Source organism: Nyctereutes procyonoides, unplaced genomic scaffold, assembly GCF_905146905.1.
Source record: "Nyctereutes procyonoides isolate TBG_1078 unplaced genomic scaffold, NYPRO_anot_genome, whole genome shotgun sequence".
NCBI classification, from domain to species: domain Eukaryota; kingdom Metazoa; phylum Chordata; class Mammalia; order Carnivora; family Canidae; genus Nyctereutes; species Nyctereutes procyonoides.
In genome coordinates this window covers 65,648,219-65,666,100 of record NW_026575046.1, presented here as the reverse complement: position 1 = coordinate 65,666,100, position 17,882 = coordinate 65,648,219, and the positions used below count along the sequence as shown (strand labels likewise).

Here is a 17,882-nt window from a genome sequence, read left to right as displayed (position 1 = left end):
GGGCACAAGATGGGGTGGCAGGGAAATTGGTCTGAAAACTTCTCAGGTGGATTGCCGTCCCTTATTAAACGGCACATTGGTACAATTCACGTCACCTGTGTCACTGTTGCCCAGCAGTTCATGGCCTTTCCTGGATCAGGAGTCCTTTTGAGACATTAGTAAGAGCTACATGTCCCTCCCTAGAAATATGCACATCCATCCTGAGTTTTGAAAATGACTTCAAGAAGTCTGGGATTCCCTGAGAGGTTTTATGGCCATTTCCCTGGAAGGCTGTGGACTGCAGCTAAGGAATCCCAGCTCGAGCTCCTGGTTGAAGAAGGTGGCGAGGCCGAGGGATTTGAGGAGGAGGAGTGAGGAGGATGGGGGAGGGTGTCCTTGGTGCTAGCACCCTTTGGCTGGAGGGACCAGATGGAGTCTTCTGAGGATGCTGCCCCTTGGCTAATACTCTACAAGAGATCCCTAATTTCCCCACTGCTGCTTGTCTAAATACCTAAGGCAGGGCAGGTGGCGGCGGCGGGGGGAGGTACCTGAGCATGAATTTAGAGGCTCCAGAAGCAGAACCAAATCTCTCTGCATATCTCTCATGCCAAGGCCAAGCCGCAGAGGGGTCGTACGTGTTGGGCCTTGCTGTCCACATAGACCTCGGCCCCATCCTCAGCCACTGCTCTCGGGACAGCCCAAGCCACAGGCCCGCCAAGGCCCCTCACCTGGTCCCTCGGGGACAGTAGCAGGTGTGCCGGGGGCAGCCCCAGCCCCACCCGAGGCTGCACGCTCTCGCGTCTTCCTGCAGGGGACGGTGGCCTGGTGAATTACCGCATCCTGTCCGGCGCGGAGGGCAAGTTTGAGATTGATGAGAGCACGGGGCTTATCATCACTGTGGATTATCTGGACTACGAGACCAAGACCAGCTACCTGATGAACGTGTCTGCCACTGACCAGGCACCGCCCTTCAACCGGGGCTTCTGCAGCGTCTACGTCACTCTGCTCAACGAGCTAGACGAGGCCGTGCAGTTCTCCAACGCCTCCTACGAGGCTGCCATCCTGGAGAACCTGGCGCTGGGCACCGAGATCGTGCGGGTCCAGGCCTACTCCATCGACAACCTCAATCAGATCACCTACCGCTTCGACGCCTACACCAGCGCCCAGGCCAAAGCCCTCTTCAAGATCGACTCCGTCACGGTGAGGGAGGCGAGGAGCGGGCACAGCAGGGGCTGTCCCTGAGGGGCAGGATGCTCCATCCTTTTATTTTATTTTTTTAAAGATTTTATTTATTTATTTATTTATTTATTTATTTATTTATTTATTTATTTATTTCATGAGAGATGGGGGCGGGGGCAGAGACACAGGCAGAGGGAGAAGCAGGCTCCACGCAGGGAGCCCGATGTGGGACTCGATCCTGGGACTCCAGGATCACGACCTGGGCCGAAGGCAGACGCTCAACCGCTGAGCCACCCAGGCTGCCCTGCTCCATCCTTTTAAAGCTAACCAGCATTCAGTGAGCTCCTTCTAGACGCACGGCACCCTCCCCTTTATCGTAGAGCATCCTTGAGATAAATAACCCAGTAATGCATCCCTCTCAATATTCAGGGGTAACATAAAGGTTCTACCTAGGAAACCTGGACACCTTCTTGTTATTAGACAAGGAGAGCTGTGCAAGTCATCACGTTTCTCTTTGTACCTTGGCTGTTGAGACTCTCAGGTGTCAATTGCTTCGTCACAATAGCTGGTCTTAGCCAAGTAGCAGCTGGTCTCTTACCTACCATCTGGATCTTTCTCTTCCATCTCTGCTTTTGTGGGTCTTTCATCAGACTCCCTTCTTTGAAGATAGGCAAGGTGTGAATCACCGCAGTGTGCAGGGCTTGTCCCGGGGAATGTTGGCATCACAGAGATGAACGAGACCCTTCCCAGCCCTCAACGAGTTCGTAGACTGGGAGGGGAAGTGGAAATAATCAGGGATGTACATCAGAGCACCACAGGGGAGGATGTGAAAAGAGCTCCAATACAGGTGTGAGGGAGCTCCCTGGGGCCCAAATGAGAGTGAGCTCAACTGGCTGGGGAAGCAGGCAGCCCACATGGAGGAGGTGGCATCCGAGTAAGATTTGAGAAAGAAGTAGGATTTGGGCCGACGGAGCTTCGCAGAGAGGTTCTGCTGGGTGGAGGGAGCACTGCGGAAGCAGGAAAGTAGGCGGAATGCTGGGGATCAGCGAGGAGTCTGCTGTGGCTGGAGCCCAGGACACCTGGGGGCATGGGGCGGCCTCCACCTGGTGGGTATGATGTTGTCATCGTCCCATCTGGTCCCTTCCCCGCAGGGTGTGATCACAGTCAAGGGCCTGGTCGACCGGGAGAAAGGCGACTTCTACACCTTGACAGTGGTGGCAGACGATGGTGGCCCCAAGGTGGACTCCACCGTGGTGAGTAGGACCCCATGGCACAGCAAAACGTACATCTTCACCAGCCACCCCACACGCAGGCCAGGAGGTGGGTTAGGGTTTCGGCCACCCGGGCACAGCGCTGTGGCCGTCATGCCCCACCGTCCCAGGCAGCGTAGGCTAGTGATGAGAACACAGACGGGTGCAGCACCCCACTGCTGGGAGGGGGCTGGGAGAGCTGCTGACTGCTGACCATTTGTACCCTTGCCTTCTCTGCCTTCTCTCTCCCTCGGCCTCCTGCGGGTTCTGTCTACAGAAGGTGAGTGGCCTTGTGGACTGGGGCTCCCCCCTGGACTGTTGGCTGTGGCCAGTGCTGGCCCAGTCCCTGCCTGGCACTGCACTTTCCTGCCTCCCCTGGAGACGGGCCTGTGGACAGGCCTGCAGCAGATTCCTACCCAGACCCTTTACAACCACTCCAGTCCAGTCTCGGGCACATTCCCCGCACCCAGTTCTGCCCTTCCTGCCAGTACAGGGGGCGTCTGGGGTTTGGTGGGGAGGGGGGAGGGTAGTGGTTAGATGCTAGCAAGCAGTAGGTAAAACACACAATGGAAGGAACACTGAGGCTTTGTCCCAGCTCTGCTGTGTGACACAAGCAAGTCGCTCAACCTCTCTGTGCTTCTCGTTCTTGGGTCTAAAATGAGGCTCATGCCAGCAGCCCTGAAGCTGGCAGGAGATGACAGATAAGAAGCCCTCTGTAAACTAGGCCCCAAGGAGCATATGAGGGGAGTGGCATCTGTAAAGGGGAACCTCGCCCTCTCTTGGGGGCTGGGGGAAGGGGTGCGTTATGTCACTGTATACGTGGGGTGGGGCACATGGTTCCGGGGCCCGGGGTGTGCGGGGCAAGGGCAGCCATGGGAACGGGGTGAGTCATTGCCCTCAAGGACTCTAGGGCAGGGACACTACGTGCTCGGAGCGTTTTGAGGAGGATGACCACTGAGGTCAGAGGTGTCCGGCAGGGTTCCTAGGAAGGTGGACGAGGAAGGCAGGGGACCTCAGGCTGGGGGCTGAAATGGGGGTGGTCCCCAGAGGAGGGGTTACCAGGAGGACATCCTGCAGTGATAATGAGAACATGACCAATGGATTGGGCTTGGGCATCCAGCTCATCATCACGTGGGGCGTCCAGCTCATCGGCAGCCTTGGTTACAGCCACATGTCCACTCCCCACTGAGTCCCCATCACATTAGTCTAGAGGCTCAGACACCAACCCACTGTCCAGGCTAAGAGGAACATGCAGCTGCTTGGAGTCCTCTGCCCCACTGCTCCGTGGAGGTGCTTAGTTCCAGTGGCCCTGGCTGTGGCTTGGCTGCACCCCAAAACCCATCCACATGGGGCCAGCCTGGAGGTAGTGGGGCCAAGAGCAGCCCCCTCCACGCCTAGTGCTCTCAGGGGGCAGCCGGTGAGCAGAACCCTCAGTGGTGGACACTAGGCAGGTTCGCCGTGTGCCACAGCTCCCAGCTCGGGCCCCTGGCCACCCCATCTGGAGATGTTGAGGCTCAGATTAAATGGGGCCCTCTCACCAGGCCTCAGAAGACTCCTCTGTAAAATGGGCCCAGTTGCAGCTCACCCCTCATTTTTATGAGGAGTCTGGGAGCTGAGGCCAGGTGGAGCCTGCTAGGCAGCCAGGATGCTGCCCGCCAAGGCCGCTGGAACCCTTCCGTAGCTCAGCAAGCCCCCTTCCTCTGCCCGGGCACACACTCCTGCACAGGCCCTGTGTCTCCACAGTCAATTTACCCTCTTCCAGGAAGCAGGACCTACAGCCTTTTGCTCTGCCCTGGCTTCCTCCCGGGCCCCAGGGCCCACTGCCCCAGATACACCAGCCCTGTTGGCCCCAAGCACTGGTGGAGGTGCGGAGGCAGGTGGAGGGGCCTTTTAAAGGTGGTAACATTTCCTCTGTAAGGCCGGAACCCCCAAACCACAGCTCACCTACACCTGACTCCGCCCCGACCCCTGCAGCCCCCGTAGGCCCTGGGATGGATGGGGAGGCACCAGGAAGGGGCAGACGAGGGAAGGCTCTTGCATAACACCTTCAGGCCTTTGGAGGCAGAGGAAGCAGATTTGGACGGGGAGGCCCTGGCTGGGAACACAGACCCAGATCTAACTCTATAGACCTTTGCACCTGCCCTCCGTTCTCACCCACTGAGGCTGACTCTCTGCTGCTGGGAGCACCTCACAAACATCACAGTGGTAATCCCAGAGGAAGCACCTACTGTGTGCCAGGCTCTGGGCTCAGGGTACGATAGGAAACCAAAATCAGACATAGCCTCTGCCTTCACAAACCTAAGACACAGTGTGGGAGGGACTAAATTATCACACCGGTAAATGTATGCTACAGGAGAGAGGCTAAAATAAGATGTCAAGGAACTCAAGCAGGGCTTCCCTGAGGAAGTGGCTCAGGCTGAGATCCACAGAAAGCATAGACTTTTACCCAGCCAAGAAGGAAGAGTGTAAAGGCGGGGGGGGGGGGGATAGCATATGCAAAGGCCCTGTGGTGGAAGGAAGCTCAGGAAGCCTGAACAAGGCCTTGAGCGGAGCAAGAGAGTTTGGAGGAAATCAGAGCACGGAGGCCTCCAAATAGCGTGTTGGGCATCTTTATGCCCGTTTCACAGATGAGCAGGCTGGGCTCTGGGACTTCACAGAACTCCCTGACCAAAATCATGATGGATGGGCAGAAGCCTTAGTGAGTGGGATCATGCCAGGCAGGAAGCAGGACGGGGACCTCCTCATACCGCCCTTAACTTTTTGTTTGCTTATTCATTCCCCCTAAAGCATCCTGGCACTCTGTGTGTTTTTGTTCCTACTTTCAGCTGAGGAATTAGAAAATCAGAGGGGTTGAATAATTTTTTTCCAAGATCACACAGCTGGTTAATAAGTGGTGGGGTTGGTCCTGCCACCAGACCTGGGCTTGTTGCCACGTGGTTCTGACAGCTGCCTAAGGATACGGGGGCATGGCTAGGATGGAGAAGGAGGAAGGCCCGATCGGCAGGGAGGGGGCAGTGGGTCTCCTCTGTGGCAGCAAGGTTCTGCAGCCTCTCTGTGGGGCCTGTGTACACTGGAGACAGGCAGGCTGGCCTGGGAGCCCTGTACCCCAGGCCCAGGGAAGGAGAGGATGAGGTTCGCCTGGGTGCAGGGCAGTGGGGGGAAGCCAGGCCAGGGATTCCTAAAACCTAAGCCTCTCTCACCCCCTCCAAACCTTCCATCAGTGAGCCTAAGGGGCTCATGGTCATCTGTGGTCTAGAAGCTACAGACACAAAACAAAATGCTCTTTGCATACAGCTTGCATGTTGCCATCTGAAAGTTGGAAATTCCTCTCTTCTCCCCACTGGGACCACCAGGCCACCTCATGATCCCCCACCTCGTTCTGAAGCCCCGTGTCCTTCCCTTTAATCCAGGTGTACAAATGAAATGGCCTTTGGGCAAAGTCTGGCCATCAGATGTGTTTTGGCCAGCTGGCACATAAGTTTTTCCTTTAATTTTAATTAATCACATAATTCCTTATAAAAATCTGGATTCCTGGTTCCTCTTGAAAAACAGGAAACTCTACCAATGCCAAGCTGGCATTCCTCATGGATTTTTTTTCCTGAGTAGCTTCTGTCCCCTGTAGCCAAGGCCCCATGCCTTCCTGTCTCAGCCGCACCACCTCTGAGCCACGCCCCCCATCCCTGGTCCCCTTTCCCGGCCTCAGCGTCTGAGCATGTGCAACCCTCCCCATCACACTGCTAGGAAAGATATGCTCAAGACCTCTGCGTAAAGTCCAAATGCTAGTCAACCTTCTGGAATTATCAGAGCTCCAGGCCCCAAGTGGGCCCACGGTGGGAGCCTGCTGTTTGGAGCCGGGAAGGGGAAGGAGGCGGGAGGTCTCTCTGGCTGCCTTCACCCCCAGGTCTACATCACGGTGCTGGACGAGAATGACAACAGTCCCCGGTTTGACTTTACCTCTGACTCGGTGGTCAGCGTGCCTGAGGATTGCCCCGTGGGCCAGCGAGTGGCCACCGTCAAGGCCCGGGACCCCGACGCCGGCAGCAATGGGCAGGTGGGCACCTAGTGAGAGAGCTGGCTCCTCCCATAGCCTCTCAGCTAGAGGAGGGGTGTTCAGGTTCCCCCCAGTCCCAGCACCACAGCCCTGTCTTCACCCTCATCCCCAAAGAAAAGGAAGCAGCGCTGTGCGGGCTGTTGGCCCTCCCTGGGTCAAGTGAACATGAAACCCGAAGATGGGTCACAGCTCAGCCCCCCATAGCAAGCTGAAGGCAGAGGGGGTTCATCCTTCCTGGTGACTCCTTTGTCACCTTAGCCACAAACCCCTCAGCATCTAGGTCCCGTGTGCCAACCAGGTCTCAGAGAGGACATGCTCCTCCTCCTTCCTGCTTTGGGGTCCTGTCCCACAACAGGAAGTGGTCATTCCACATGCATGCTCCCCAGGTTTGGACACCCCAGAGTGCAAGGAGGAGGGGTGATAGAGCATATCCATCTTCCTGCTGCTTTAATCTGTCCTGTGAATTAGGCGGTATGTTTGAGGAGGTTTCCACTGTTTAAAAATGGCTTGCTCAAGGCGCCTGGGTGGCTGAGGAGGTTAAGCGGGTGACTCTTAAATTCAGCTCAGGTCAGGATCTCAGGGTCATGAGATTGAATCCCACATTGGGCTCTGTGCTCAGTGAGGAGTCAGTTTAAGATTGTCTCTCCCTCTGCCCCGAAAAATGGCTTGTACACCTTTGGGGGACTGACTTTGGGGTCAGAAGCACAGGTATTCAAGCCTTCATTCTCTTGGGTATTTGCAACCCATGTGACCTTGGCCAATTGTTCCATATTTCTGAGCCTCCTGTCTGCAAACTGAAGACAGTATCTCCCTCTGAGCGTTGTCGTGAGGGCCAAATGGAACCCATGTCACACTAGGGCTTGCGCCTGCTTCTAGCAGGGCCTCCAGAACTCTTAGTACTTCCGCACCTCTGTCCTGGGAAACATCCGTGCAGTGGGACTCACACCCACTCTTCTGGCCTCTGGGCCAGCATGCTGGCATCTCTTTACCCGGGAACCTGCCACAGGTCCTGTGCTGCCTCAGTGGGCCTGCCACACACATTTTGAAGGACAGAACCACATTTGCATAAAATGTTCTCTTTTCAAATGCCCTTACTGAGCAGAGGGCCCGGGAGGGCAGAGGTGGGGCCCTTGGCTTAACCCGGTGGCCTGTCCTCCCCACTTTCTCGCCCCTAACCCTCTCTCCTCCCTGACAGGTGGTCTTCTCCCTGGCCTCTGGCAACATCGCTGGGGCCTTTGACATCGTCACCACCAATGACTCCATTGGCGAAGTGTTTGTGGCCAGGCCTTTGGACAGAGAAGAACTAGACCACTATATCCTCAAGGTGGGAACTCCCCGCCCGCCCACCCACCCGCTGCCCTCAGCCTCTGTTGACCATCCAGAAGAGCTCGGCACTCCCTGGCAGTCGTCTTCCTGTATCACTGGTCCTCAGTGGACCCGGAGCAGGAAGCAGCAGAGGTGTCCGTCCCTGTCATAAGAGCTGGGAGAGAGAGCCCAGCAGAGCTAGTAGAGCCCTGACTTCCACAAATAATATGACTTTGGGCAAGTTGTTTGCCCTCTCTGCACCTTGGTTTCCCTTCCTGTGCAATGGGAGTTACAGGTGAGAAACAAGCACAGGTGTGAGGAGTCACAGAGGCCATCATTATTGCTGAATTGCTATGGCCGGCATGTGTCCTAAGGACCCTGGGGACCCCAGGGCCACATTTCTGCAGGGGTCTGAGCCTGGAGAGCACTTTCTGCTGCCCTGCAGGCATCCAGGAAGCATCCAGTCTCCTAGGGACAGGCTCAGGGTATGGGGAGAGCTCCAGCTCATTGCTGAAGAGATTATGGAAGGCTCTATGTGCCAGGGCTCAGATAGGAGTGCTCAGGGGTATCTGAAGCTAGAGGCAGGAGCCCAGGGTCAGGTAACGGCCATGGTCAGGGGCTGGCACAGCCCAGAACACAGATCAGGAAGTAAAGACCGGGCACACCAGACTCTGATTCCAAATACTGGCCCCAAGTCAGACAACAATTGGGCAAGGATTGTTTGCAGCATGGGGCAAAAGGTAAAATCCTGGGGAGAGCCCAGGGCTGGCAGGCCACCCAGGGGTAGGGATGGACCAGCAAGTCTGTCTGCCTCCCCACTGGGCAGACTGCCCTTTTGGACCCCGTATTCCTGATCCTTCCCCTCCTTGTAGCCCTGAATCCCATCATCTCCTTTCTCTAGGTTGTAGCTTCCGACCGTGGCACCCCTCCACGGAAGAAGGACCACATCCTGCAGGTGACCATCCTGGATGTCAACGACAACCCTCCAGTGATCGAGAGCCCTTTTGGGTACAATGTCAGCGTGAACGAGGTGAGGGCAGTGCTCGCGTCCCTATAGCTGGACAGGGGACGTGAGTGACCCTGAAGCACCTGTTTAAATGTCTGCCTGGCCCACGAGGGCCTCACATCCGGCAGGTGGGGTGTGGCCCACTCATTCACAATGCCAGCCGGAGTGCCAGCTCCTGGAATGCAGTATCTTTTTGTGGGAGGCGTAAAGAGGAGGCAAGTGGAGAGAGAAAGAAGGAAGCAACCTGTCTCCACCGCCACTGATAGGGAACTGGGATTTATCCCGGGAGAGCTGCTTTTAAACAAAACAACGGGTTTACTATTCATTCTTAGACTAAGCCACTGAGGGAAATTTCTGTCTAGCATCACTGGGTATCATGCCAGTGATAGCACCACAAAAGCAAGGTGGTATAGGGCTTTAAAGGCCTGGTCTCGGGATCCCTGGGTGGCGCAGCGGTTTGGCGCCTGCCTTTGGCCCAGGGCGCGATCCTGGAGACCCGGGATCGAATCCCACGTCAGGCTCCCGGTGCATGGAACCTGCTTCTCCCTCTGCCTGTGTCTCTGCCTCTCTCTCTCTCACTGTGTGACTATCATAAATAAATAAAAAAAAATTAAAAAAAAAAAAAAAGGCCTGGTCTCAGGCCAGGCTCCCATGATTCAGACCCAGGCTGTGCTACTGAGAGGCCGTGTGACCTGCATACATCCTTTCCCTGTATCTCCATCTTCATGTCTGTGAGTGGAGATGACATCATACCGAACTCATGGGGTTACAGAGAAGAGTCGGTGAATTCATGCAGCCCCACGTGTAGTGGGCGCCCACAGAATGTTCACAACCAGCATCTGTATCCTCCTCATCTGTGCTCCACAGAAAACAGAGCAAAGCTTTCTAAAGGCCCAGGTGAAGCCCTTGGGCTCCCAGAAGCAGGTGCTAACCTTTGCCCCCCAGGGTTTGAATCCAGAATGACCTCTTTCCTGCTCTCCCCGCAGAATGTGGGTGGAGGGACTGCTGTGGTCCAGGTGAGAGCCACCGACCGTGACATTGGGATCAACAGCATCCTGTCCTATTATATCACTGCGGGCAATGAGGACATGACGTTCCGCATGGACCGGATCAGTGGGGAGATTGTCACGCGGCCCGCCCCGCCTGACCGTGAGCGCCAGAGCTTCTACCACCTGGGGGTTACCGTGGAGGACGAAGGCACCCCGACCCTGTCGGTGAGTAATGGGGGGCGGCTGCAGGGAGGGCAGGGTGCTTGAAGGGCAGCTCTGACCTCTGTGCACGGGCAAACGAGGTGGATGGGAGTGGGATGCCCGCCGTGGGTGAATCCTTGGCAATCCCTTTATTGTGCCTTTAGAAGGTCAGCGTATGAGTGTTTATGGAGGACCCGCGTGTGCAGAACTGGTGTGCTGGTTCTCCTGCCTCTGCAGCCACTCAGAGCCTCTGTTCAGCCCTCTCTGCCCAAACAGGGCAGCTCTGTGGGATGGTACAGATTGAGCCTATACCTTAGGGCCTGGCCAGCCCCCACCCCACTTGTCACGCTGTATTAACCCATACTCTGTGCCAGATAAGAAAAGGTACTCTGTCACATTGCTATGACGCGCTGTCACAGTATGTCCAGCTTGGATGGGAGGAATGTTCTTGGTCCAGTCTGGTGCTTGTTCAGAAAAAGCCCCCTGCCCAAGGCAACATGCAAGGTTTGTGAGGTTGGAGAAGGAGGCAGGACCCGTGGGACCGGATGGCAAGACAGTCTGGGGGGATGGGCCGGGGTGCGAGCCGTTTGCACATTGAGGGGGGGAGATTTGGAGTCGGGAGCCCTGTGAGCCGGTTGCGCCATCGCCGGCAAGTCAGAACCTCTCGGAATGTCGGTCTCGTCATCTGTAAAGGTGTCTGGGGATTTGAATTAGCTCATGTCTGCGGAAGTGCTTGGTAAGCCCTGAGGAGGAGGATTGTATCAGCTCTGAATGGCCGCGGTAATGCTGCATCGAAACCCAAACCAAATGGGAAGACGGAACACAACCATTGATTTAGGACCAGCTTTGCAAACTGTCAATTTAGGCCTGGTTTAACTGGGAGCCCACCTGTGTTGGGGGGGCAGCTATGTGGCGTTGGAAGGCTCGGCTTTTGGGGGCGGGTCGCTATCTCTCCTCTTCCAGAAGGCTAGCTCATGCTTGTTCACGTGGAGCTAGAAAGGGTCCAGGACAGACAGTGAAAGCACGCAAGGCCTCTTGAGCCCAGGCTTGAAACTGTACCGAGGTTACTTCTAGCACATTCTGTTGGCCAAAGCAAGTCACAAACACTCATCTTTTGAAGGAACAAGTTGCAAATGAGTTAAAAAGAGTGTGGATACACAGATACAGTGTAAAGGATTGGGGACATTTTTGTACTGTCTTTCCTAGGAACCTGATCTTCAATGAGGCCTCAGTCCCGTCCCTCTGCCTCCTACAGATGACTGTTAGACCCCTCCCCTTTGGCAGCAGCCCTGTAGACTGTGAGGTCAGAGCAGGCCTGTTTATCTGGCGTGTCTCTGGGGAGGATGGTGGAATTTGACCAATCCCAGGAAACCACATTCTGAGATGCCCAGGATATGGGACTGGCTCTGGGCACACCCTGGGCATCCTTAGTTCCATAGCTGCCAGCGTCCCCACTGGTCACTTCAGCCATTCCCACCCAGTGAGCTAAACAGAGGCACATTTACAGGACACATGCAACTACCTGAGGGGGGAACAGGTAGGGGTATCATTACTGTGTGACATGGAAAGAGTCCGTTTTGACAACCCCTCCCTAATTGCACCTGGCTTTGGGGCAAGTCATCATCCTGGTCATTGCTCCAATAGCATTTAGAGACATGTTTGGCTATAAGTGACAGAAACTCTAGAGTTATAAATAAATCAGAATGCATTTTATTCACATAACAAAAATTCTGGAGAGAATTACAAATGTTGATTTTGCGCTCGGTGACGTCAGAGCTAATGCCTCCTGACCTTCCCCCATGGTTGCAAGATGGCCACTATGGCACCAGCCATCATGTCAGCATTCAAGACAGGAAATGACAAGAAGACAGAGCTATGCAAGCCACTCCTGCCCCTTTATCAAGAAAGCAAAAGTTTTTCAGAACTACTCTCCAGAGTTCTGCTTTTATGCCAATGGCCCAAAGTGGTTCATATGGGCGCCCTCACTACAGAGGAGATTGGAAAAAATGACAGGATTGTCAGGACTGGCTTATAATGTGGGAGCCAGACAGATCATTGCTTCAGACAAAAACAGAGCTCGTTAGTGAGGGAAGGGTAGAGAATGAATTGGGGGTGGGAAGCTGAGAGCATGTGCCGTGCGGCTGCTCCTCATCCTGCCCTAAACCAGTGCACACACCAATCTCACCCAAACCCCACAGAGTTTCCTTGGGAGGCAGTCAGTGAGACCCATGATATCCTGAGACCCTGCATTTTGGAGGCAACATCTGGCTTCCTTTTGGTCCCCAGAAGAAAAGACAATCAGGGAACTGTGAATCACCCCAGCCACACTTAACCACCACGAATGGGTGGGCCACTACCCAAGCAGTTTCTGTAGAACCTGAGACCAGTCCCTGTGGCCAGAAGGTGTTTCCATCTGCTGACACCCCACCCCCCCAGAGACCCAGCCTAGCCCGGTTGAGACCCATGAGCACTGCCTCCTCACCCATGGGTCCCTGACATCCTGGCCCCACCTCGAAGCACATCTCAGGCTTTCCAGCTCCCTGGCAAGACTATGAAGAGTTGGGTGGTGAGAGGTATGATCTCCCTTTCTCTACCGTCCACGTTCTGGTCATCACCAGCTCCGGCCCCAGAAAGGAAAGCACCTTCCAGATGACTAACATCAGGCATGGGGTCCCTGGGGCCATGACCGAGAAAACATGTGTTCAGCTCCTGGGCTGTAACACCGTGCGTGATGCAGACAAACAGCACCAGGTACCAGCCAGGGAAAAGTTTACAGGAGACATTTTTTATGTCCTTTGAACTTTCTTTCCTCCTCCTTCAGGTTGAGAAAAGAGCTCTGGTATTTGACTTGTGTAAGGGACACCCCACAGGGAAGAATGGCAGTGGCCACGGGAGTGTAGTTGAGAAGTGAGCACTAGAGCTTCTCTGTCCGTTCATTCGTTTATTCATTCATTCATTCATTCATTCATTCAATCAGGCAGCCAGCCAATGTTCCCCAGATGTCCCTGTGTGCTGGGCACCAGGGACACAGGGAGAAACCACTGTTGGTTCCTGCCACAATAAAGTGCAAATGAGTAAGGGAGGCAGTGAGGCTCTCCGTACATTGAGGAGCACTAACAAGGGATTGGAGAAGGCTTCTTAGGGGTTAGAGGAGGTGACACCTGGGCTTCTTGTCACGTGGTCATAGTTAGCACAACAAAGGATATCCTGGACCTGGAGAGCTGCCTGAACAAAGGCCTAAGAGCAAGCAATGACCAGGCATGGCTTTGGGGAGCCACAGGTAGTTCAGGCCCAGGGGCAGCATTCAGAGCCGAGAGCATGGCTCGCTGTCTACATATCCTCCTGGGGACATTGTCTCTGGGGCCTGCCCTAAGAGCTGATCACACTATCTTCTCAAGTGTCCCCTCTGCTCCCTCCTGGCACAGGACAGGCTGCAAGAGGCAAGCCAGGGCACCGGGAGCCAGTGCCCCACCATGATTGGCATTTGCCTCCAAGGAGCACTGGACCCTTGAAGATTTGCTTTGCTTCTGTGGTCAGACTGTCCCCTCTAGACAGTGAACCCCTGGGGTCAAGCACAAAACCGAGGACCAGGCCAGAGGTGACCAGAGGAGGTCCCTACCCTGCTATTGGGCAGATTTCACCGGATGGATATTCAAGGGTAGGGTTGTTTCAAGCCCTCTTGCATCAGTCAGAGCCATGAGCAGCATCAGAACAACCAACCGTCCCAAGGTTTTAGGAAAGGTCACCATGGTTTTATGGGTGGATGCCACCCCACACATATCTGTCCAGGGATGCCCAGCAGACCCGCACACTGTCCTCCTGTTTCCAACTGCAATTATCTGCCTGGTTCAAGCCAGCCCTCACTGGCCCAGGACTAACCTTACAAGGGCAAGTAAGAGTCACTCCTTTCTTCTTTCCTTCATTCATTTAACACCAGTTAATACATGCCAGACCTGTGCTGGAGGCCAGGAAGTCAGACACAAGTTGGGTACAGTCCTGCCCTCAAGGAGCCTAAAATCTAGGGGGCAGGTGGACAGGTAACAGGAAGTCACCACTCTGGGATGTAATAAAGTGCCAGGAACTTGGAGTCAGGAACCAAGGAAGGTTTTCTGGAGAAGACCTCATTTGCCTCTGTGACTTACACGGTGAAGCCCTCTTACCCCGGGGGAGCCTGCTATTCAGTGACCAAGAGAAATCTTGTATCTGAACCCTCTTATCTCTTCATTTCTCCCTGGGCCCCACACCCCAATTTCCTGAGAACTGTGCATTCCTGTCCCCACCCAGCTCTGAGCCCTGTGTCGCCCAGAGCTAGGAACAGCTGTGCAGCAAGGGGCATCCGGGCCAGCCCAGGCCCGCCACACAATGGTGTGCCAGCCAGCCAGGGGAAATCACTGCATGGCCTCAGCTCTCTGGATAGCTCCAGGACACAGGCAAAGGAGGCCAGGCTTGGGGGAGGGCTCTAAGTGGCCGGCAGGGAGGCCCCTGCAAGCGGAAGGGCCGGGCCCAGGGAGGAAGGACGGAAGGCAATAGCACCGGGGAGGTCAGGAGCTGCCTCCAGCCACAGAGGCACCTTGGCAGGAGAATGGAGAGAGGGAGGGCCTGACGGGGGGCCTCCCTGCCGCACGAATCACAGCCAGCAGGTTAGATGATCCCAGCCAACCAGCTCTGGCTTCTCAGGCTGGGGTGTCGGGGAGGGGGGACCTACAGAAGTCACCTGTCCAGGCAGAAGGTCAGAAGTTGCCCCCTGCCTGCTTGAAGGTACAAGAATTTCCAGCAGTAGCCCAGTGAAAGTCTAAGCTGGGGACATTGCTCTTGGCAGCTGACCTCTGATCTTCAGGGCCAAGAGCTCTTCTGTTTATTAAACTTGGACCCCACTGTTGTTGATGAAGTTTCCCCTGGCTCGAGCTCAGGAAACCCCCGCCTCGCCCCTTCCCTGAGCCGCACACCAAGTAAGCATGCCTTCTCTGCCCCACAGTGACATCCAGATCCTTCCCTTACCCCATGTCTTGAGGGAGGTTCCGCAGTCGCTCACGTGCAGTGCAGGTCTCCTCCCAGAGACCCTGGTCAGCTGAGAGCTCCTCCCTTCCCCTCTCCCACAGTGAGCAAGCGGGGAGGGGATGGTGCATGGGCCCCCAGGCCCACCAGGAGTCCTGTAGTTTCAGGGTTGCCAGACAGAAAGGGGAGTGGCCAAAACCTGCAGAAGGAACGTGAGCCACGGGCCTGCAGGCACAGGTTCACCCCCCAGGGCCCTGGCATGTACCGTAGACAGGTCCAAGTCCTGGCCTATGATGCCATCCGTTCAGTGAAGAGGAAGGAGCACAGGCCTGAGAAGCAGAACGCCTAGGCTTTAGTCCCAGGTCCACCTTCACTTATTGTGACAAGACACAAGTCTTTTGGAGTCTCATCTTCCTGTGCATTAAATGGATACAATAAAGCCTCTGGTAGGGGAGGGGGAATCAAAAAAAAAAAAAGGCAATAACACATGTGTAAATGTTTTTGGAAAACACAGTATTGTAACAGAAAAGGCAAAGAGATAGCACACCAGCTGCCACTTCTCCGACATGTGCCTGGGGCTCATTGCGCGCTCAAGTCAGCATTTTCTCAGTAAGCTATATCGATATTTCAGAATCCCTCCCAACACATATTTGAGGAAGTCTTGCCACTGGATCAGAATTGCAAGATGAAATGAAACCTCGGCGCCCCCCGGCCCCCCAGCCCACACGAGCTCAGGGCTTTTGGGGAGATCCCACAGGCAGAGCTGCTAAGCACTAGAGCTGGTGGAGGGTCAGAGGGGGGCCCTGGGAGTGTCCAGAGAACAGGACCCTGGCATCCTGGTTCAACCCGTCACCCCGCAGCTATGCTTCAGTTGTCAGCTGTGCAACTAGGTCTGAAGGACAGGCTGCTACTGGAGCCGCAGACCTTTTTGCACTCAGAGTAGGTAGGGAGGCCGCACCCGTACAGGAAAGAGGTGAGTGCCCAGTGGAAGGGCTACATGGCCGGTGTCCACTGTGGGCTGGGACTCATGCGGAGCTGGGCTGTCTACTTCTCGAGAGGCCTCTGCACCTGGTGTCCTGGCTGGCAGTCCCAGTCCCTTTCTGCCCATTGCTGTGTAATCACAGACCAGCCTGGGCACTCCAGCTGACCCCAGGAAGGCCCCTTCCAGCAGGCAGCGCCCCAGCTGCGGTGGAGAGTGACAGGACCTCTACAGGTTGTCTTCCCTAGGCCCTCACCCTAGAGTACTCCCTGGAGAAGGTGGTGCGCCGGACCCCCTGCCCATGGCAAACATTCCTGCATACCCACTCCAGCACCCCTTGGCCCAGACCTCCCAGCCTGACCCAACAGCAGCATCCCCAGTGGCTTCCATGGCATGTTTTCAGAGAGTGACGATTCCATTCCCTTAACCTCTCCCTTGGCCGTCTTTTTTTTTTTTTTTAAGAAAAAGGTTTATTTATTTATTCATGAGAGACACAAAGAGAGAGAGGCAGAGACACAGGCAGAGGGAGAAGCAGGCTCCATGCAGGGAGCCCGACATGGGACTCGATCACAGATCCCAGAATCACGACCTGAGCCGAAGGCAGCCGCCCAGCCGCTGAGCCATCCAGGCGTCCCATCTCTTGGCTGTCTTTATAAAATGCAGACTTCAGAAGGCTACAGGAACGATGGCCCTGATGGTCCCTGATATATCTCTTAACAATGATTAGTGCCTGAAAGCACAGATTTCCTTCTGAGGGCCTCAGTCGGTGCTGTGATCTGTGGGCCTCCCAGCCCCAGCAGAAGCAGGCACAGTGATCCCCCTCCCCTGCTCTACTCTGGGCACCCCAGCCCATGGGCACTGAGCTAGGACCCACAGGGACTGGCCCCCAGGGTGGTCAGGTATCTCCTGAGGCACCCTCACCCCCAGGCAAGCAGGGGCGTGGGCAGGGGGAGGCCACTCAGCCTCCTGCCCTCCTCGCTAGCAGCAGGGAGGATGCCTTAAGGCCTCTAGCGGTGGAGCTTGTGGTCATGGATGCAGATGGAGCCTGGAGCTCGGCGTAAATTTCAGTGAAAACAGGAAACCACGAAGCTGAAATGTGTTCACTTTTAAGAGTCCAAAGAAGAAGAGCTCGAGGCCATGCAGGAGGAAGCTGGGGAGGAAGTGTGGTAGCTTTTTGCTCTGGGCCCTCCTCCCTCCCTCTACACAGCCACAGCCAGGCTTGGGGTCTGCAGCCAAATTCTTAGAAATTCTGTCGGCCTCGAGGTCAGGAGCTGAGGGCTGGGCCAGGCCTCCCGTGAGGGCAGGAGCACTCTTCCTGAGCTGGGGGAAGGAGAGTCTGGTCTGCAGTCTCCTCCTTCAATCTTAGGGGTGACCCAGCTCAGCCTTGGGCAAGGGTCACCACACTCATCCCTGCCATGGGCCCCCAAGGGCTGATAGAGCAGCACCCTCTTTCTGTGGCAGCCAGCACTGAGTGTCCCTGGCAGCAGGTGAAATAGGAGAGGTACTCCCCAGGGATATAGCGGGAGCCAGGATTTTGGTGTACTGGAGGCTTCCGGGCAGCCTCAAGGCCCAGGCCCATCCGTCCCTTGAGGCCCCCAGGCGTAGCAGGCCACCCACACTGGCCCATGCCCTTGGGCCTGATAGGGGCTTTTGGAAGCAATGCCATGCATCCAGGGGGAGTTGCCTGGTTCTAGCTGCAGGCCTGGGGGCTCTCACTGCTGCTGGAGAGCCTAAAGCTGCTTTCTTCAGTCCCCAGCTCCTGTCTCCCTGACCACCAGGCAATCCAGCGGGTTCTCCCTGCCTGCTGGGCCCTTATGCGGGCCTGAAGTCCTGGCTCTGGGCACCCGGGCCCAGCTCAGCGGAGCCCCGGTAGGCTGCTGGCAGAGGAACGCCCTCCTCAGTGCAGTGCCTGGGCCCCTACCCCACTCAAACTCGCCCCTTCCCTTCT

At 55.8% G+C, this 17,882-nt stretch overlaps 2 protein-coding genes across 7 annotated transcripts in view; one reads left to right on the top strand and one right to left on the bottom strand.

The window, feature by feature from the left end:
• The window catches only part of CUNH10orf105 (chromosome unknown C10orf105 homolog), a 30,587-nt gene extending 12,786 nt beyond the window's left edge, over positions 1 to 17,801 (bottom strand). The window contains exon 1 of the mRNA XM_055325093.1: positions 14,959 to 17,801. The gene's annotated coding sequence lies outside the window, so the exon portion shown is untranslated. The remainder of the gene's footprint in view (positions 1 to 14,958) is intronic.
• The window catches only part of LOC129509496 (cadherin-23), a 76,369-nt gene continuing 64,692 nt past the window's right edge, over positions 6,206 to 17,882 (top strand). For all 6 annotated transcript variants that reach the window (XM_055325086.1, XM_055325083.1, XM_055325084.1 and 3 more), the window contains exons 1-4: positions 6,206 to 6,459; positions 7,655 to 7,783; positions 8,666 to 8,794; positions 9,757 to 9,984. In XM_055325086.1, the coding sequence (XP_055181061.1) occupies positions 9,859 to 9,984 (126 nt within the window). In that variant the 5' untranslated portion in view covers positions 6,206 to 6,459; positions 7,655 to 7,783; positions 8,666 to 8,794; positions 9,757 to 9,858. The remainder of the gene's footprint in view (positions 6,460 to 7,654; positions 7,784 to 8,665; positions 8,795 to 9,756; positions 9,985 to 17,882) is intronic.